Source organism: Trachymyrmex septentrionalis, unplaced genomic scaffold (genome assembly GCF_001594115.1).
Source record: "Trachymyrmex septentrionalis isolate Tsep2-gDNA-1 unplaced genomic scaffold, Tsep1.0 scaffold62, whole genome shotgun sequence".
In the NCBI taxonomy this organism is placed as follows: Eukaryota; Metazoa; Arthropoda; class Insecta; order Hymenoptera; family Formicidae; genus Trachymyrmex; species Trachymyrmex septentrionalis.
Genome location: NW_017305800.1, coordinates 1,745,851 through 1,767,235, shown reverse-complemented (window position 1 = coordinate 1,767,235; position 21,385 = coordinate 1,745,851). Strand labels below are relative to the sequence as shown.

At 39.4% G+C, this 21,385-nt stretch overlaps 1 protein-coding gene across 3 annotated transcripts in view; it reads left to right on the top strand.

Moving 5' to 3' along the window:
- The window catches only part of LOC108752898 (mediator of RNA polymerase II transcription subunit 13-like), a 34,023-nt gene extending 13,676 nt beyond the window's left edge, over positions 1 to 20,347 (top strand). Inside the window, exons 2-17 of one of the 3 annotated variants that reach the window (XM_018494079.1) lie at positions 4,475 to 4,817; positions 8,432 to 8,600; positions 9,093 to 9,238; positions 9,344 to 9,782; positions 11,065 to 11,214; positions 12,465 to 13,035; positions 13,470 to 13,676; positions 13,797 to 15,572; positions 16,105 to 16,447; positions 16,541 to 16,848; positions 16,930 to 17,121; positions 17,273 to 17,584; positions 18,304 to 18,642; positions 18,731 to 19,012; positions 19,092 to 19,363; positions 19,452 to 20,347. In XM_018494079.1, the coding sequence (XP_018349581.1) occupies positions 4,475 to 4,817; positions 8,432 to 8,600; positions 9,093 to 9,238; positions 9,344 to 9,782; positions 11,065 to 11,214; positions 12,465 to 13,035; positions 13,470 to 13,676; positions 13,797 to 15,572; positions 16,105 to 16,447; positions 16,541 to 16,848; positions 16,930 to 17,121; positions 17,273 to 17,584; positions 18,304 to 18,642; positions 18,731 to 19,012; positions 19,092 to 19,363; positions 19,452 to 19,584 (5,982 nt within the window). In that variant the 3' untranslated portion in view covers positions 19,585 to 20,347. The remainder of the gene's footprint in view (positions 1 to 4,474; positions 4,818 to 8,431; positions 8,601 to 9,092; positions 9,239 to 9,343; positions 9,783 to 11,064; positions 11,215 to 12,464; positions 13,036 to 13,469; positions 13,677 to 13,796; positions 15,573 to 16,104; positions 16,448 to 16,540; positions 16,849 to 16,929; positions 17,122 to 17,272; positions 17,585 to 18,303; positions 18,643 to 18,730; positions 19,013 to 19,091; positions 19,364 to 19,451) is intronic. The other 2 variants (XM_018494081.1, XM_018494082.1) reach the window with 2 other exon arrangements.
- The last annotated feature ends 1,038 nt before the right edge of the window (positions 20,348 to 21,385 follow it).

The window sequence follows — 21,385 nt, the reverse complement described above, 5'->3', positions numbered from 1 at the left end:
TGTGTGTGTGTGTGTGTGTGTGTGTGTGTGTGTGTGTGTGTGTGTGCAAAACAAGAGAGGCCACATAATCACACTGCACCGGCATGTGATAGGCGCCACTACGCGCGCGGCGTCCCTACCTTCCGACAGTGTGCGATGTGCCACTCGTCCTCTCCGCGGAAGGCGCGGAGCGTTATCGACCGATCGTTACGCCTCCACGAGACTCGGCCGCCGCGTACCACGCACTCTCGAGAAAGAGATGACGCTCTTCTCTCTTGCCGCGATGGAACGAGATGTAACACGAATAGTCGTGTCGCTGAGATTCTCGTCTTGAAAATTCTGTGCCAATCCTCGAATCGTTATAGGATTCAGTTGTTACGACTCTATATATCAAGAGAGAAACAGAGATGTAGAGATATGACGCCGTGAGAGATATCTCGTATCAGTCGATAACGAATCCTGACCCAGTCACTGAGTAAGCGCCACCATATCCTGAAAAGCGATGCCCTCGATCTTTGAGGAAAATTCCTATCGATCGGTTGCAGCGTTTCGATGAAACTTGCCATTATGGCGAAAATACATGACCGGGTCAATGCAGAGAGCGCTGACATCCCTTCAGTTTGGAGAGAAATCGATATGTACACACGTTTATCCGGATGTCTTTCTAAAAAAAAGTAACCTCTTTAAAACTGACTTTCAAAATTAAAAACAATAAAGACCTATTTGCCGATTATTCTATTATAAAAGCTAATTAAAAAAAGATTGAATGATTGCGTTCGAAAACGATTAAAACGATTATAAAGATTATATTTTAAAATAAATTTCGTGAAGGAAATTATTTTATCTTGTATATAGAGGGAATATTATTGATGAAGTGGATTTTTATTTTATTCAAATCTTGACGCGGCCAACTTCAGATCCCTCTGACGTAATTCGCGCGATTGGGAGATTCCCGAAGGTGTCAAGATCTTATTACCTGCCTGTGCGGTGGTTGTATACACATTTGAATCGTTCTGATTATGTCAGCTGGTTCTCTGACGTAAGGAGACGCCCGGCGCCGATTGGACGATGGGCGCGCGCCCACTACGCGATTGTGCGCGCGTGCGCCGTTCTCATGGCTCCCCTCAAAGTTGCCGGAGCCCCCAAATGCATCGGCAATGGCGTCACACGGTATCTGCCATCATCCTCTGGAATGCCTATTGGTTAGACACGAAGGCGCAGTTCGCAATTCTTGCATACTGGCAGCTAACGTATTATTGTATGTATCGCGAATAATTTCAACAAAATGAGAAGATTGTCGATAATTTTCATCCAATAATCGGCGTCAATTGTACGCACAATTTGAAAAATCTTCGCGTTAGCAATAAACAACGACCAGAATGTTTTTAACACGCTTTCATTCCATTGCTATGGACATTCGTACAAAACATTTGTGAAGAATCAGAAATACACATTTATATTAAATACATATGAGATTAGAAACTTATCGGAATATATCGCGAGGAAAATTATAAAAATACAATTTTTTAATTATAGAGAAAAATAAATAAACAAAATAGATAAAATATTTCTCCGAAGTTTGAAATAGATAGAAATACAATAGTTTAATAAAAATGGACAGAGCAAATAAAAATGTTCCCTCTGAAGTCTGAAGTAAATCATCGCTTAAAGTGAGCTTAAGCGCGCATTGTTTATACGCGCGCGTCGCTCGTTGCGTTGTCAATCAGAGTTCATGAGAGAGAGCGTGCACGCGCGCGCGCGCGCACACATTTCGGAGCGAGACGGCGTGAAGTGCGCCGCGCACGCGTTCGGTACGATCGACTCCCGTGACGCGCGCGTCGATGACTCGCCGTTGACCGCGCGGCGGGACACCCCGTCCCTAATCGTCGAGGGACCGGTGCGGGCGGCGCGCGGCGCGACGCGGCGCGGCTAGGAAGCGCGCGCGGAATCAGGTGCGATGAAGATACCAAATCCGGGGTGAATGGACTCCCTCTCGTTAACGGAGATAGGACATTTTCCGTCAATGCAACGAACGGATACGGGCGAGGGCCGCGCGCGCGAGATCTTGACGGCTTTGACGTTGACCTTACGCGACACACTCGATGCCGTACGCTCATTATTTTTGGTCGAAAAAAAATTTTAGTGCTCGTCGACAATTCTATGCTTCTTTGTTGTATTTTTTTTATCAGTAATTAACACTAAAAGTATACTTACGTTTCTTACTCACTAAAAAGACAAAACAACTAAATACCGTGAAAATAAAGGAAGTGAGAAAAACCAAACCATTTAGTATAAAGAATATAGTTATCGAAAAGTCAAAGAATTTTAGAATCTTTTACACACAAAGAATATTATATTAACTTAAAAAAGTAAAATAGTCAATAATGATTTTCAATGTTGACAGAAAAAAATGGAAAGAGAAGAGAGGAGCTTTCTGATATTGAATCACGTATAGTTTAATAAGTATCGATAACTCTATATATTTCGGTCTGCTTTAATATACTTAATATACTCAACGTAGTTATATTAAAAATAAAACATCGATGATATGTGTCAAGGAGAAAAACGGACTTTTAGAAGATTAAAATTTCAATAGATATTTCTTAGAAGAAAATGCGAATGGAGTCGAAGCTTGAGATACAAAAGCAAGGTCGGAGAGAAAGTTTTGCGCGGTCGTGTAACACAGGAATTTCTAAATTTCGAAAAGCCTATTTGATATTAGAAAATACGTGATGAAATTTAAAATCTCAGATATCAAATGTCCTTGAGGAAAGAAATGAATTATATGTCATCAAATAGTAATTAACTTTATCTCGATTGCTGTAATTTTGAAATATATAAAAAATTTTCACAGAGATGTTTTTCTCCTATTGTTATCATAGTGCATCGATCAAAGTTGGGTGATTTAGCAGAATATTAAAATAGCTGTTTATCAAAAAAAGTAGCTTTCCAACTGTTGTGACATTTAAATCCAGTGAGGAACTAAGGACATGAAACAGTCATAATAAAGAATTCTACAATTTTGTTGCATTAACTGGATAATTGAACATTCTACTCGAGATAATCAGAATTTCAATTAAGATAACCAGAATTCCGATTTATGTTATCAGAATTATTTTGTTTGTAGTTCTTGTTGATGCAATCAAAACATTTTTCTCAGTGTGATCCTATATCCAGATTTATATACCCGGTTCTATCAATATAGATTAAATTTAATCACGGTTTAACTTACTACTTCATCTTTTTATAATTCTTAGAATTAGAAAAAGATAAGGAGTTAATTGAACCAAGATTAAAGTTGAAATCATTAGCGAAAACGAGCCTGATTCAAAATGGACCGATGAATCGGAAGTAATGCGTCTCAGGCAGGAATGGTCGAAATGCAATTAATCAATCGAGCGATTAGCGAGTCGATTGCGCATGCCTGTTTTGTTGAAAACGTTTCACGGTACGATTGTATGCGATAATATGCGTTTGAATAAATTAGCGGCTTGTCACGTCGCGTGACAAATAGAGACACTGTGCCGTAAGGTCAAGGACCGACCCGATGTCGCTTTCTCGGCGAGCCGCGCGCCGCACTCCCTGTATATGTCTATTTTACTGGGTAATGCACGTTTCGCCGCGCTCAAAGGATAATTTATTACCTTGCGATTTAACGTCTCCGTTCGCGAAGACGTTATTGCCGCCGACCGTTCGTTCACGGCCAATGTTATCTTTTGTTCGGTAAGAGCGTGTAGATTTTTACATTCACATTTTATTGGATTATTACGGCTTATTGTTGATATTTTGCTAGCATATCTGACCGACTACTCTGCTTCTAAAGATCTAGAAAACTAGATACCTCATTATCGCGAATTAAACAGCAACGGTGACCTAACAGAACGTTGATGATTTTTAACAGCCGTTAGAGTCGAGCAATCCCGTTTGATATCACTCACTTTTTTTCATTATTACTAGATGTACAGTTGCATTCACACACATGCGTTCAAGATTACCGTATAAAAAAAAACTCGAGAGTAGTAAGTGTAATCTTTGCATTTTTACAAATAATTTATTTGTTTAATTTACCAAATGAGTAATTTATAAGTAAGATTTTAGATATATTTTTTGAAAATAAGAGTGACACAAACCAACGTTGGAATCCCAAAAAAAAAAATGCTTATCGCGATTACACATATGACGCATGACTGCAAAGTAGGAATTTCTAAATGGAAAACTCCTATTTTCGATATCGGAAAAACAAGCATGTGTGTCACTGCAGCGAATTCACCAGTCATGGTTCTGCTTTTATTTATTTATTTTTTTTTTATTTTTATTTTTTATTACAGCGTTATCGCGCAAATCCCGCGTGTGTTCATGATGAAGGGGAATTCCCCGGGCAGAACGCGCATTCTAATTCCCGATGAAAATCATGACCCTCGCAAATCCCTAACGAGATATCCTGCCTCACCATCGATTAACCCTTTGATCACTAATCGTCGCTATTGTTTGACAGACATCCCTCTGCGGCATTAAATGGAGGAAACTCGTGTGGGGCGAGGTGGCCGGTGGCTTCGGCGGCACGCCCCTCGAGGACCCGGTGCTGTCGAGTTTCTCGCGATGTTTAGCTGGTGACATTCTGTGCGTGTGGCGACGAGTGGCCGCCACGCCGGCCACCTCCGGCCCGGCGGCTGCCACCGCCGCTTCGGCGCCCGGGGCTGGCATCTTCGACCTGGGCATCGCGCCGTCGCCCGCGCCCCCGCCGCTCTCCCTCACCGCCGCCAAGGAGCTCTGGATCTTCTGGTACGGCGAGGAACCCGATCTCTCCGGTCTGGTATCACCGGAGCTCATCGCTTGCGGTGAGTATATCTTCACCGTGTGTCCGGAAACGCACCAAGTCGAATTTGGAGACTGTAGGCCAACGAGATGAGGAATGTAAGGAGAATTTATTTTCGAAACTCGTTACGTGAATTATATAAAAACGTTCGATTATTATACAATTCCTTTTCTTTTAGAAGACACAGTACCAACGCCATTCTATCCTTCTTGGCATTTAATGAATAATAAAAATAAAACAACATTTGTGTTGACTATGTTTCCTAAAAAAAAAATAGGCTACGTTACTTCAATCAAAAGTTATTATATCTTTCTGAAAGCGGCGGCTAGAGACTTTTTGACAAGAGTCTGGACATGAGAAAGTCTCTTTTGATTGATTCGCCATATTTTAATAATTCCTGAGACAGAGAGAAATAAATAACAAAGAGATAGAATAGAGTGGAAAAAAGAAAGGAAATACGTCTTTCTTTTTCATAGATTTTTATTAAAACTACTATTTTGCATATAAACCTACGGTTCATGTCCAGACTCTTATTGGAAGGTCTAAAAGCGGCAAATCGCGTAATAATCGGAGGATCAAAAATGTTCACATGAAGATGATCCATGTCATTTGCTCAATACATGACAAACTGATAATCTCGATCCGTAATATTTATGTAGGCGCGATGTACGGTATATTGCATACGCCGGACTATAAGCAGCAATTACGTGATGTTTATATACCGTTGTGTGGTGTTTTACCTAACGTCAACAAGGAGACCGTGACTAAGCTAACTTTTATTACGTACTTTCCAAGAGGAAGTTTCGACACGTAAGAGACACGAAGGGACCACGTTGCGTTAACGGATTTGCAGAAGCGCTTGACGCGCAAAAATCTTGTACTATACACAAGATCTATAGACTGTACATATACAACGTTCTGTCGATATAGCCGACCAGAGGCAACGTTAAAGTCACGAGGAGAGGAAAAAGGAATACGATTAAAAGTGAAACTCTCTTAGTCTTTAGATCGTTGCGATAAGCGACGTGTATAAACGCGTTAGTCCGTGAATCACACATCAAATTATCACTCAACTGTGTACCTCTTTTCGGGCCATCAAACGATTCTGCCTGTTTTAACCGGCGTTTACAATAAGATTTTAAGGCCGTAAAATTAAGCCTTAAGTCATAAGAAATTAATCAATCACACCGAATATGAGGAGAATAAACGACCAGTATCGTGAATTTCTATGATTTCTCTACGATCATGTTTCATTTCGTTCTAGAGTTTTATCACGAGTAAAAGCGATAATTTGGCGTCATTTTGACAAAAACTCGGACAAGCAAGCCGAGCCAGTTTTGTTTGAGGATACCTGCGTGATCTAAAGCCGAAAACACGCGACGAAACTTTTAAAGCAGTAGCGAACCGGCTAGTTATAATTCTCGAGATTAGATTAGGTCAAGGAATATGCTCAACCGTGACCGGTCGATTTAACAAATTGAAGCTTTCGTTTTCTCTCACCGTAGATATATCGAGTTACATTACTCGAAGAAAAATTGTACGAATTCTTTTTTTTATATTCTGCATTGAGATAAATTTTTTTTTTATACGTTTAGTAAACGATCAGTAAAATATTCTCTCCAAGACTGGAAGCTTCGAGCAATGAATAAATTAATCAATCGCAGTTAAATGTTCTCAGGGATGGTAGATTAGGCCGTCAAGTACGCTCAGAGAGAGAGAGAGAGAGAGAGAGAGTTATCAAATTTGATTCACTCGTCCTTAATACTTCGCCGGCGACATGGGATTTCAACTCTATGGAATCTTAATTCTATAGTAATAAAAATCTTTGAGAAAAACGAAGCAAAATTTTTTTTGTTCCGGATTACATAAAAATCTGAAAAAAATTCTGATATACTTAAAATTTCAACAAGTTTTTACCATTATAGAAATCGAAGTGTATTTTACTTATTTGTTATAGATTTAAATCTACCAGAATTCACAGTCGCACAAAATGTCGATGATACCTTTAAGGATCCCATGTTGTCAGGGTTATGTTTTCTATCTTTCTTTTAACGCTCAGATTTCATTACTCAAGCTCCAACGACTACGATGACGATTATCCCGCCTTTGAGAAGTGTGCAGCAACGTCGTTGTCGTGCAACGGACCAGCGTTCGAGCCGTGCTGGACCGAGGCCCGGCCGGCGGCGTTTCTCGACCGGCGGGGTCGCTGAACCATGCACTTGTCTGCAACTCGTTGCAGCGCACAACGTATAGATCTGCTGTGTTGTGCATCGCACCGCGCCGCGCTGCTCTGTCGGAGAGTGCACCAATTGCGAAACTGTGGCCGACCGACCGCACGGTGAACCGTTAAGGCTGAAAACGACCAACATAGCCTACCGCCTGCGACGGTGACAATTGCGAGAATTTAGCGACTAAAAAAAAACCCGTTGATCGTTCGAAGAATTGAGATAAGACGCGCCCCTTCGCTCTTATCTCGCTCGGATATCGATCTCCTTCCTTTTCTTTGTTAGGAGAGAATATTTTGGTACTATCGGTTTAAAAGCATGAAATGAATAAATGTACCATTGTCGTTTTTCTTTTATCTCGTCAGATACGTGCGATAATTAATGTCGAAGTAGACAGTAACAGCTACAACAACAGTCAAGCCGAGTGCGTTCTACTTTTTAAGAATAATATGTTTCACTGTCAATTTTATGTATGATTATCGTGATGGAAGTTTCTCGATAACGTTCGGATTTTGGGAGACGCAAGCTGCAGTGAGACCACCGCGGCTAGTGGTCCATGAGAGATGCAACTCCCTCAGGCTCCGGTAATATCGATCGACAGAACACGTGTTCTCCCACCCAGTGATTCTCAACGTTACTGCAATTGCGTGTTATTGTAAAAGATGTATTTAATTACACGAGATTTATTGATTTCTTTCTTTCGTTAAATAATTATGCCTCGGTATTCATTTATTTTTGTATATAGTTACAGTTGGACGGAAACGTTTGCTTGCGAGATACACCTTTCAACAATCGTGAGTTGAAATCACAGAACGAAACGTAATATCGCGCTTGCGCGCGTTCCAAAGCGAGCTCGCAGATCCTACGCACCTCTTCGCACTTCGAAGCGCACTCGTTCGCGTGAGAACAAAATCAGGGGAAAGCTGGTTTGAGCACGCGCGCGCAACTTGAGATTCTAGAACTTTTCTGTTTTCTCGGCCAACTTCTTCTCTACCTTCCACGAAACGCTCACCGTCGCTTGACGTGACGTCGCTGTGATTTTACACGCGAATCGCATTACTTTCACGTTAAATGCCGCCGAATTGAACGCTCCGCAAATAAGAGCGTACTTCACCTGCTCCATCGTACAGCGCGACTATTAAAATATGTACGATAGCGAGCGAAAATTACATGCATATTTGTTGCCAGGGCCAAAAGAAGACATAACGTTTTCTTCTCACTTAATTCGAGCAGCAGTAGCAACGTGTAACCATTATTTCCGCGTATTTTTAGAAATCGATCGTCCGTACGTAGCGCACATTAGAGTATTCTAGTTCCTCCACGTCGTTCATTGTACAAGAAGGAATGTTATAACTAGAACCGATGCGCCGACGGCTTCGTTCACGATTTTATTATTTACTGTCATTTACAGAAAGCGAGCAGGGTTCTTGGGAAAGCGGATTGTCGTACGAATGCCGGTCACTTCTTTTCAAGGCTCTGCATAACTTGATTGAACGGTGTTTGCTATCCCGTGACTTCGTTCGCTTAGGAAAGTGGTTTGTGCAACCTTACAATGGCTACGAGAAACATCGTTGCAGCAGGTAAACGCTTGTTTAATAACAATATCTGTTATTGAATTCTGCAATTTCACAAAATATTTTTCAAAAGTAATGATATTTTATTTTATTTCATTTTGAGAACAAATTATTTTTAGAACGTTCAGTAATCATGCGTGTCTTATTATTATGTAAAAATTAGACACACATTGAAAATGTACAATAGCGTATTTAGAATGTATATATTATATCTAAATATATATATTTCATAAAGAAGTACATAAATGTTTATTATGAAATGAGTGATCTCGGAACTATATATTCGATAATTTGATATTTGATAATGACATTGATAAATGTTTAATGTGGATGTAAAATGACGCACAAATACGTGAATAGGATGCGTACATCTCATATGTGCCTAATTTAATGTGATAAAGAGTACAATGGATTAAGTGTACAAAGTACACAGTATTTTTGCAAATTATACTGTAGATTTGATCAACAAATCTTTAAATCTTTTATTTATATTTGCAGCAGCCATCTGTCGTTCTCGTTTGCATTTTTCGTTCACGGAGAAAGTACTGTGTGCGCAAGTGTGGACGTCAGGCAGCATCCTGCGGTGCGACATCTCACAAAGACATGTCTACAACGTACTCAGACCTCCCAATCCGGTGTTAAGGGTAAATATCGCTTACTACATAGAGAGAAAGATTTATAAATACAGTTGACACGATGAAATTGATTGATTATTAATATTAATGTATTTCTCTTGATTTATTCCACAGTGATCCTAGCCCCTTATGGACTAGCAGGCACATTAACGGGTCAGGTGAGCCGTATGGACAGTCAACTTCTCGAAGAATGGAAACATTTCTATCCAATCAGTACCGGCAGTAATCCGGAGACCGGGCTTCCACCCCTCGTGGAGGTCCTCGTCGGTGGCGTGCGCATGCGTTATCCTTCTTGTTATGTCTTGGTTACGGATATGGATGATACGCCACCCGAAATTCCTCTCTCGCCTCCAAGCAGCCCCGTCACTTGTGAGCGACCCCTCTTAACGCAACAGGAACTGAGCGCAGCTACTGAATTACCGGAACGCGTGTGGGCAGAATGTACTTTGAGTTCACCAGTGTCTGCTTCCAAGACAGAATCTTCCACGGAACCTGGAACCTGGACGTTCGTGGAACCGACGCAAAAGTCTTCCTGTACCTGTTCATGTTCGAAGTAAGAACAACGGAAGTTTATGCTTCTTTTTTATTTCAACTTTATTGCATTGTGCAAGACACTGTCTTTAGATTCTTGTTCTTAGATTTCAAGTATAAAAAATTAATTGTTTACTATATGTAACTTTTAATAAATTTATTATTAAATTAATTGCTTTAATTAGTTCAATAGCAGACTAAAGAGCAGACTCAATTGTATATGACTTTTTTATAATTGAATACAATAGTAAACATTTAATTTTACTATATATTACGTCAGTTGAATAATGTTAGTAATATTTGCCATCATATTGGTTTCTGCCATTATTGCATGTAATAGCACAAAATATAGAATCGTAGAATATCCAAATTATTATAGATAAGTAGTAATATGTGATGGCTGTTGTAATGTGTGCATGGAAATTTAGTTTTTGAAAAGATAGCTCAAAAGCAATTCTTAATGACGTGCTTGTTAATGTATTTATAAAGTTATATTTTTAAAGCAAATTAAATTAGGTACTTATTTATAATTTTTATCCAAAAATTCATAAATTGTTACTATAACGAAAAGATTGTAATATTATTATGCATTGCATTTGAGCTTCTATAAAAAAGCATAAGTATGTTTAGGACCGAGTATTAATGAGATATAAAATCCAATCAAAAGCTAAAGAGACCTGAAGTATGTTATACTTAAATAGCAAAATTGACTGCAATTTTTTTACATTTATATAAATCAATGAAGGCTAGCTTAAAATAACATACCGTAAATACAATCTTAGCTAATTCTTCCTTGACATTTAAATATGTTACTGAACTCTCATATTTGAAGAATTATGAGGTTGCCAAAAAATACTTAGGTATGCAAACATTATTTTTGTGGCCATTAATTTAAAAAAAACAAATGATCATAATGTATCATATTTTCATATCAATAATTTCAATGAGGTGTTCAAAACTTGATTAAGACAATGTAATATTTATTAATAAAAATGATTATTAAAATATAAAGAAGAAATATTAATAGTAGGATTACTGTGAAATAATTCAAATAGATAACTCAAATTCTTAAAAGAGTTGTTAATTCGCAAGCAAAACATTTTGTATTTTGTTTGAACCATTTTCTTAAAGTATATGATTAGACATGTATCAAAATAATGCAATCGTTACAAGTATGCCGTATTTTAAACTAGTCTTTTTGCAATTTCATAAAGTTGATATATGAGTTGTTGCTTCAGGATTCTGTAAGGTAAAATAATAGATGCGTTCACAAGGAAACGAGATGTTAAATGCATCGGTTGCAGGTATACGACCCCCGGGGGTTGGAAGAGCCTGGCCTCCTCTCAGATTCAGAGGGAGAGAGTAGATAAAGGTGGACGGAGGGTCGTACCGTTTCACCGACGGTCTACCACTCAGTGGGACGCTTGTCCCTCTGTCCCTGCTAATGCCCCCAGGTGGGTAATTTCTAGGCCCCCAAATATAAAGGGAGAAAGAGATCATCTTCATAATTTCTCTTAATCAATCACCGCAATAACGCCAGTTTTACGTATGATCATAATGATCCCCCATAACTCTTCACACGCAGATTCATCGCTTTTGCAGCTCCATCATGTAATATATTCAAATAACTTGACGCACAATATAACGTATTAATCAGATTTTATTTTAACTGTACAAAGGTGCGAGGCATGTGTCTTTTTAAATGCGATCGAGTCGCGGGTGAAGAAAGACGAACGGAAGACTAATATTCTTACACTTGAGACGGTGTAAAACTGCAAATATCATCTAATGGTATAACGATATACTTAGACTTTTTCAGTGGGTAAATGGGACTTCCTAATGTCAGTATTACGTGAATCCTATGGTATAAGGTTGTCAATTTTTTACATGTACTAATACAATGTAGTGAGTACAGAAATGTATTTAATGTCAACGAGTAACAAGTTTATATCAATGATATATTCCCTTAGCGAATTATTTTTATATACTATATTTCACTTATAAAAAACAAAAAAACAAAATAGTTTATGAATTTTCACATATAATCTGTCGACCTAAAATATTTTCATACGCATGAGATTCGGTAGCAGACGGGATCTGAGCTTTACATATGATTGGTAGTGCACTTCAGCATATATCTTCCTCTTCAGTTATTTAATTTGCTTATGTTACATGTAATATAGAAAATGGTATATGCTTTGCATGTAGATATTGTTCGATATTTCCAGCATTTATTTTATCTTATGAGTTGTCGTTTTTACATTCATCTACACAAACAGGCTTCTGTTCATATTCATACATATTTTATGTTTCGACAAGCGCAACATACGCTTTTTCTCGAACGATTCATTGTCTTAATTGCACAAAGTAATTACTTTAATAACATTTATTATGTTGAGAAAAATTAACGAAAATGTATATGCTGTTCTAATGTAAAGCTAATTTATTTTTAAATATATCATAATATATCGAAATAATCACGATGTAGGGAATACTGAAATCTAAAAAACTATAGTCTAATATTTTAATAATCTAGTTCTGAAAAATATTGTTTGCTATTTTGGATTGGTCTTCCCTGTATCAGAATTGACTATTCAATGCTTTTTCACATTCTTGGATATGGATACTAAACTCATTTTCTCTTTACGACTCTAACAAAAATTGTTGAACATATCTGTAATCAATCTGTTTAAAAATTGAGTAGGTCGATACTGAGTAGAACGGAAGCACCTAGTACACCACCGGGCGGTCCACCTTCCTACTCGCGCGGACCACCAACGGGAGGAGATTGTTTACCGGTGCCGTCGGTTGGCTCACCAGGTTCTCCGGCACCATCACCCCTTCTGACTCCACACTCCGAGCCGGCGTCGGTCCCGCCCGCGGAGCCTACGATGCCGACTCTCAGCCCGCAACCTCCACCAAGTCACACAAACACTGCCCTACCACTAACCCCGTCGCAAGGACCCAAGTCCATTTCTTCCGCGTGCAACAATCAGGTGCACAGTCCGTCGGTTCCTGGACCGGTACTGAAACGACCAATCTTGGTATCCCGAGAGTACGAAGGTGCTCTCTTGGAAGATGAGCAACCGCTATCTTGGCTCTACGATTATTCGCTCCAGGAAGCTTGGCTGAATCATCCTGTGAAGCGTTTTAAATCTATGAACATTAGCGTCCCGCCGACCAACCGGAGCAATGTTCTGTACCCACCAATGAATTCTCAAACGCTCCAATCTCAAGCTCCTAAGCTGGAAATTAAACAAGAACCTGTCGCAGTTGTAAGTGATATTTATCATTGACAAAAAAACTTAAGATAAATTGAATCACTTAGATTTTTAAATATATATTTGCTAAAAATACTCAAATTTTTATCAAATTATAGAAAGAGGACTTCTTCTTAAATGCCTTTTACCTTATTTAGTGGAATTTTATATAATTTATAAAATTTAGAAATTACTAGAAGTTTGTAAAATTAATACAATTTTTCTCATATTTTCAGAGCAAAAAAAAATAAAATACGATTAGCATATACATAAAAAATTTTTTATTCGAAAACTTGAATAAAAAACATTTCAGTATTTAAATGAAAATTATTTATTAACTTTATTTGCGGGAAGATTACAAAAATATTCTTAGCTATTTTCAATTCCAACGCAAATGCTTCTTTATTCGCATTATTAAACGCATTAACGATGAAGTATCGTGATATCAGGGCGAATGTATCGGAAGAAGAACAGATCCGTACGAGTTCGATGCGACAGGCGAGGAAAATGGCACAAATGTCGATGGTCTCAGACGACAAAGGGACGATCCATCTAAACCAGGATCTCTTTTCACCAGCGAGGGTCTTCAGCCTTCCTATAAAGATTTAGATCAAATATTCGACAACTCCGATCCTGATACTTCCAGCGATGAAACGGTAAGTTCGAATTTATTTTAAAATAACTAATACAATTCTGTACATGGCACAAGGATACAAGAGAAATTAGAAACACCTCCTCGAAGATCGGATAGAGATAGGATGCCTTTATGTTCACAGAATCTGAATCAACTACAAATACAAACGCCACCAGGCTCGAATAAATCTGGTGGATTGCACGAAGAGACGAGGGTGGACGGTGCAAACAAGAATAATCGAGGAGTTACAGTTTTACGACCAGAAGAATTATCCAAAATGTTTCCAACTCCTCCTTCTCTAGAGCATAATCCTGTTGCTTCGCCTTGCCAATTAAGTGACCCTCTCATGGACCAGACTGAGCTGCTGATGCCTTCACGACCGCTCAGACACTTGCCCGACATCTATCCTAATATGGGTTCTCCGCAAGAAGAGCCAATTGACGATTGGTCATACGTGTTCAAGCCGGCGGCCATCAGCAAGATGGTCGGTTCTTCCAAGTACGCACCTCTCACGAATCTGCCTAGCCAATCTCTGCCATCCATCACACTGCCATCGCACTGCGTGTACAGACCTTCCTGGCAGTGCAATTCTGCTTCCACCAATCAGGCGGACAAACCTCTTCCACCAACCAGGCCCGGATCAGTGCAACAGCAGCAGCAGCAGCAGCAGCAACAACAACAGCAGCAGCAACAGCAGCAGCAGCAGCAGCAGCAACAACAGCAACCTTGTCCACAAAGTCCGGCGCCACCTTACCGTTCAAACACTCTGCCTGGTAGGCCACCACCACCCCCATACGACCAACCCAGCCCAGCCACATCCACTACTTCTTCATATCTCAATAAAAATCTCAATAGCATCGAGGCGGATACGCCGGGACCCGCTCGCGCACCCGAATCAAATTCCCTCGTAGTGAATATTCTTCTAGGTGATACCGCACTCAATATCTTCCGCGATCATAACTTCGACAGTTGCAGTCTGTGTGTGTGCAATGCTGGGCCCAAGGTTGTAGGCAATATCAAAGGCGCTGACGCGGGCGTTTATCTCAGTAATTCGTGGGTAGGTTCTGCGCTCTTCCAAGACGACGATCAAATCAGATGTAGTTGTGGCTTCAGTGCTGTAGTGAATCGACGGCTCGCGCATCGAGCGGGTCTGTTCTACGAAGATGAGATGGAAATCACGGGCGTCGCCGAAGATCCGGCTGAGAAGAAGAAAGGCTCGCTTACTGCGGTCGCGTGTCCCGGAGCGAAAGCGGCCCCCGAAGGTCTCGACACGATACCATCAAATGTTCTCGAATTATTACGCGAGCAATGCTTGATCGTTCAAAGTTCTGCCAGCAGTTTGTATAGAGCGGCTAGGATATGCGCCACCGTGAAAAGCTATCCGACGTTGACGCCGACGGTGAACACTCTGGAGTTCAATGATGGCAATGAGGTATGCGTTGCCGCGCTCGATCAAGGCAAGCTCGACGGTGCGCATAACGAGAGGGCGGCGCGTGTAAACGGCGTGCATCGATGGGTGTTTCTCAGGGCACGAGGTCCCCAATGTAGCGGTGACATCGTGCGAATGATGAGATCGCTACAGCCGCTGCTCCAGGACGCGGTGCAGAAGAAGTGTACGACGCGCATGTGGGAAGCGCCGTATACTGTCACCGGACCGCTCACGTGGCGACAATTCCATCGTTTGGCCGGTCGCGGCACTGACGATCGTTGTGAGCCACAACCAATACCCGCTCTAGTCGTCGGATATGATCGTGATTGGTTGTCATTGTCGCCGTACGCGGTCTGCTTCTGGGAAAAACTGTCTTTAGAACCGTTTGCCGGACCTAGAGACGTCGCCTACGTGGTCGTCGCACCTGACAGTGATTGTATTGTCAGTAGAGTGAAATCGTTTTTCCGAGAACTTTCCTGCACGTATGAGGTAAATACAAGAATTATTTTGTCTTACAATGTTAATGTTTTCAAATCTTATACATTTCTCTTTTCTCATCACAATAACAAGACTCGATTATATTTAATATGATGTGAAAAAAAAACATCACAATAGAAGCCTCATTGATGTCTTTATCTTTTTATCACGATTGTTGAAAGAACAATAGTATTGCTATTATTAATATTGATAAATAAATTTTATTTTATTAAATTTATTAAACAAAAAAAGAGTAATTTTTGAATTTTTGAATCTTTATTGCAAAATATTATACACACACACACACACACACACACACACACACACACACACATACATACACAATATATTAAGTAGGTAGTTGGAATTTTTTTCTTTATTTTACTAAAATGTGTTCGAAAAACTACATTTTAAAACTGATCCTTTTCTGTATTGTTATTATATATAGTTTTTATATAATTTTTTCGTGGTTTGCTCAATTAATTTCGCCTGCAATAAGAAATATTAAAGTTTGAGATTTCGATATTTTTATAACTCGTCGCAGATTTGCCGGTTAGGAAGACACACGCCAATCTCGAAACAACTACGCGATGGAATTCTGCGCGTCGGGAAGTCGACTGTGCAGAAACTGGCGAAGCAATCGATGGATGATTGGTTCAAGTTTTTGGGAGAGAATCATATAGGCGAACTGTTAAGATTGTATGCCCAAGTGTGTAATCATCGATTGGCTCCATATTTGACGCAGGTCATACAAGATCGTAGTTTGTTGGATCCTGGTGATTCTCAACAAGCTAACAAACAGCAGCAACAGCAATCCACAACAATTCCCGTTCCCGATACAATGCCAGCTACACCCGATGTATTATCAACCAAACCTGAATCTGTCGGTACGTCTTATCGATGATCGCATTTTAATGATACGGTTTTAGCGATATATTGTCTCTGAGATTGAGTCTAGCAAGATTCGTTGCCTTTTACAGAAGGGGAAAATCCGAGGAGCGAGACTCCCTCCTCGAGCACAGCAACGAATCAGACTACTACTAATACCGGTAATACGACACCGACATCGCAACCTACAAGCAACACGACGCCGATTACTACGACCACAGGTCCGGACGAGGAGGAAATCGAACCTCCAGCCATCGTTGTTTACTTTGTTGAACCTTTTTCATTAGGCGGTACCGAGGATCCTGATCGACGTCGGCTTGCTATTCTAGCTCTACTCAGAGCTTACTCTGCTGCGATCAATAGCATGCCTGAAAATATGAGATCAAATATTCACGTTCAGGTAATAAATTTTAAGACTAGATCTTGATGCGATGAGGAATTAATAATTTTAACAATTGGCATTCTAACAATTTGCTTTTAGATAATATCCTTGGAAAGTATAATGGAATTGGGTCGAGCTCGAGAAAGGCGAAAGATTCAAGATGAGATGAGAGCCTTGGCGTTAAATGTCTTCTTGCAAGGACGTCGATTATTAAATCATAATTCTACGGTGAAAAGCCTTACCGGTTTCGGTACTGCCGCCGCTGCAGACATCTTCCTCAAAAGTAAAGATGTAAGGCTCCATATGCTCTATTGCTATAAATTAATGCGTACCATGTGATTGAGGATTGCCAAGTTCCGTTTGTGCGCTGCGACATTATGATGTGAAATTAAAATCCATATATAAATCATTTTCACTCATTTAGTAATATTTTCTGCATCAGGAACGAAATAGAGCACCTTATCGTCTCTACGCACCGGCCTTCGTATTAGCACCATTGCGGGCGAAGAGCGAAGCTCCCGAATCATTTGGCATGCCGAGACCTGAAGAATGCGCAGTGCTCTATCTGAGTTATTGTTTGAGTGAAGATCAGTCTTGGCTATTGGCGGCCGCAACGGACGATAGGGGCGAAATTTTCGAAACCGCTACCATTAACATCGACATACCTAACAGGAAAAGAAGAAAACGCGCTTCAGCTAGGCGTATTGGCCTTCAAAAGCTTATGGACTTTATATTGGGTGTAATGTCCCAAGGTGTAAGTAAAAATTTTACATAAATTAAAATCAACATTAAAAGAATAAACTAACAGTATTTAATAAAAAATATGAGAGCCAACGCAAAGTTTTTCGCAAAAACAATATTTATAATAATTTTTTTCATCTGAAAAAACAAATATATCGACCTTTATATCAGATCTGAATATATCGTTAACAATTTCAAATTATTAGTCATATCTCTATTACAAAGCTCCAAAAATTAAAATATATATCGGTTGCAAATAAAACGTATACGCATCGTTAACATGTTAACAAAGAATTAACTGTAGAACAATAGTATGGAATGGTTGATTATGTTAGAAAGTGGGGCAAGCATTAAAGGAGGGGAGTTAGAATCAGAAACTTAAGAGGGGAACAAATGGCTAAGGACAGGAAGATAATTATCGGGATAAATATCAGGTAATCGAACAGTATCACTTTATTCAGACCACGGTGTTGTTTTTTTATGTGTATTCCGATACTATCCTCTTATTAAAAGACGACTCAAAATATGCAAAATTGATATTTTTTCCCATTAATTTTTTAATGATGATAGAATACTTGGTATTATAAATGGCATGAAAAATCACAATTATAATAAAATTCTCATTGATAATTGTTATTCTCGTTAAAAACATATGTTCTTTATCATTAAATATTGTTCATTTTATAAAATATTATTTTTGTTTTTTATATCGTTCAATTATTTTTGTTGCAGGTACAACCATGGAGACTGGTCGTTGGTCGAGTAGGACGCATTGGACATGGCGAATTGAAAGGATGGAGTTGGTTACTTTCTAGAAAAGCGCTTCTGAAAGCTTCAAAGCATTTGAAAGAGATATGCGGACAGTGTAGTCTCTTATATCCCTCGGCGGCACCTTGCGTACTCAGTGCGTGTTTAGTGTCACTCGAACCAGATTCCACTCTGAGATTAATGGCCGATCAATTCACTCCCGATGAAAGATTCAGTCAGGCATCTGTAAACTGCCAGTTATCCACACCTCAAGATGTCACATGTACTCATATACTTGTTTTCCCTACATCCGCTACCACTCAGGTAAGAAAGTTTAATTATATATACATAAGCTTAATTATATTTATTGAATATAATTAGGCTAAATCTTGTTGTTGTTTTAATATTTTAGTCGTCGCAGACTGCATTTCAAGAGCAACACAACGTACCCGAGTTAGGAGACGATGAATTATTTTCCGCTCTAAATGATGATATGCCGGAAGGTATGGAGGGAATGGGTGACTTCAACGATATTTTCAATGTTTGGCCTGAGCCGGGCGCAGGCGGTGGGCAAAGTCCAAGCGGAAGTCCGCACCGTCCTGAAGGTTCACCACATGGAGGAGATGGCGGTGGATCAGGCTTGGGCAATCACGATGGTCCTGGCAGCCCATTTCCGTGCAGCAACACGCCAAGAGTAAGTTTTGTTTTTTAAACTAAGTCTGCGATTATATTGTATCCATGTGAAATTACATGCAAATTTATGTTATTCGCAGATAGCGACGACTGAGCAAGCAGAAGAAGTTGGCACGCTTTTACAACAACCGCTCGCTCTTGGTTACCTAGTATCAACTGCGCCAACGGGACGAATGCCACCATGGTTTTGGGCAGCTTGTCCACATCTCGAAAACGTTTGCCCGGTATTCCTGAAGAACGCGTTACACCTGCACAGTCCCGCAATACAACAGAACAGCGATGATTTACTTCAGCAACAAAACGCACCTACTGCTCATCCATTGGACTCGCAGTATACCACTGACGTGCTCAGGTTTGTATTTGCGATGATGTTTGTGATTTTTGTTTTCTAGACATTTGTTGCGCGAAATTTGTTATCGTGTAATTTACGTGATTGACAGGTACGTGTTGGAAGGGTACAACGCACTGTCGTGGCTTGCACTGGATGCAAACACCAAGGACCGACTGTCCTGCTTACCAGTGCACGTACAGGCGCTCATGCATCTCTACCATGCGACGGCAGCTCTCGTCTGACCCACACCCTCTCCCGTTGTAGTGCAGTATATGCACCTCTCTCACGCACTCTTTATTGTACCGTCACTTGGGGCTTTACGAGAGCAACTAATTTCCTATGCCCTTTACCTATACTACATTAGTTAGGTACTTAGAGAGATAGAGATTGTCTAGGTACAGAGTACGATCCTTCTCGACCATATGTAAAGAGAACCGAGCTTTTTTTTACTCGGGCTCTAATTAATACACAAGTTAGCGCAATGAAAATGCAAAGGCTGAAAATGCAGAACTCGATGAGAACAAACAGCGACTCTCTTTACCATTTTTCTATTATAACAGACGAAATAGATTGTACTTTGTGTTTATGATCGTATCTCGTATTTCGTAAGGAAAAAATGAACTGCGCATCCAATACGACCATTACCAGCGAAAGCAAATGTGAGACTTTGCGAATAGTAGAAGCGAAGATGCGAGTGATGAAAGATACTGTGAGAAAGGAAGAAAGATAGGGCAGGAAAGAATGAGGATGAAAGAGAAGTATAGCGAGAGAAAAGTGTGAAAGAAATAGAGAAAGAAAGTGCGTGAACGAACGAGTGAGTGAAAGAGAGAAAGAAAAGGTGAAAAAGAGAGTGCATAATAAGAAAATGATTTTCGATTGCCTCTCTATCGATAGATAGTTGAATTACAAATCAGAATCTCTAGAAAAATTACGTAACCAAAAGTTTTTAATTGTAAATTAAATTTTGTACAAAGCTTTTATTATTAATGACGACGAAGTAATATAAATGATATTACGTTGTTTTTTAATTTTATATAGATGATATAAAAAAAGAGAGGTGGACTTCTTTTTTATAAGCGATGCCTCGTATAAGCCCCTGGTGTGAGATAAGTATGACGATTATAATATTATATTATGCTCGCGCGGCACTGGGTCGCTGTTATCATGTTTCCTGGACCCGTTAGCGCAATTTTTCGATGCTGTTTGACAAATTTTATTCGGATTAGGTGACCTCTATATATTATACATACATTATAGTGTAAAATATTGTTTTTAAATAATTTATGAAGTGAGACATCGCCGAGATTAGATAATTGAGAATGAAAGAGGGAAATAACCGCGAGAGTGAAAGAAAAGGAGAGAAAGGGAGAGAAAAGAACAAGCGAGAGAATGAGAGAACGAGCCGGTTATGCAGAGATTGTTTTCCTCCAATTTAACTTTGAATGCAAAAAAAAGAAGAAAAGACACGAAGAGAGAAATTGTGGGGCGCGTCTGAGTGGAGCCACGGTGGCCAATTGCGTCAGTCGCATAGTACAAATATGACTTGTACATAGAACCCCTAACTCCCTAATTAATTGGTTAATTTACTCACACCTACACTCACTCTGTATCTATAGTATTTATTACTGGGTAGTACGTCATTATTGGGATTATTATTATTATTAAAATTATTATTACCATTATTATATTAATATTACGAAATACAGTTTTATGTGTATATATATAATTACATATGTGATTTTTCTTTCGTATTTGCAGCGCCCAAAAAATTGTCTCGCAAGCACAGTAGAAAAGATTTTTCGCTTCCATGAACATACAAAAAAAAGTGAATTGAATTTTTTTCATTTGCTAAGTGACTGCTCTTATCATTTCGAGTTTTGTGTACTAATATCTTTTTACTAGTCAATACGCGATGGTGCTATATATCTTTACATTGCTAATTAGGTAGATAAAAGTATCCTTTTTTAAAGAAAAATAAAACGTGATACTTTTAAATACCTTTAAAGAGGAAGGAAAATACGCGACATATATATTAAAATACGA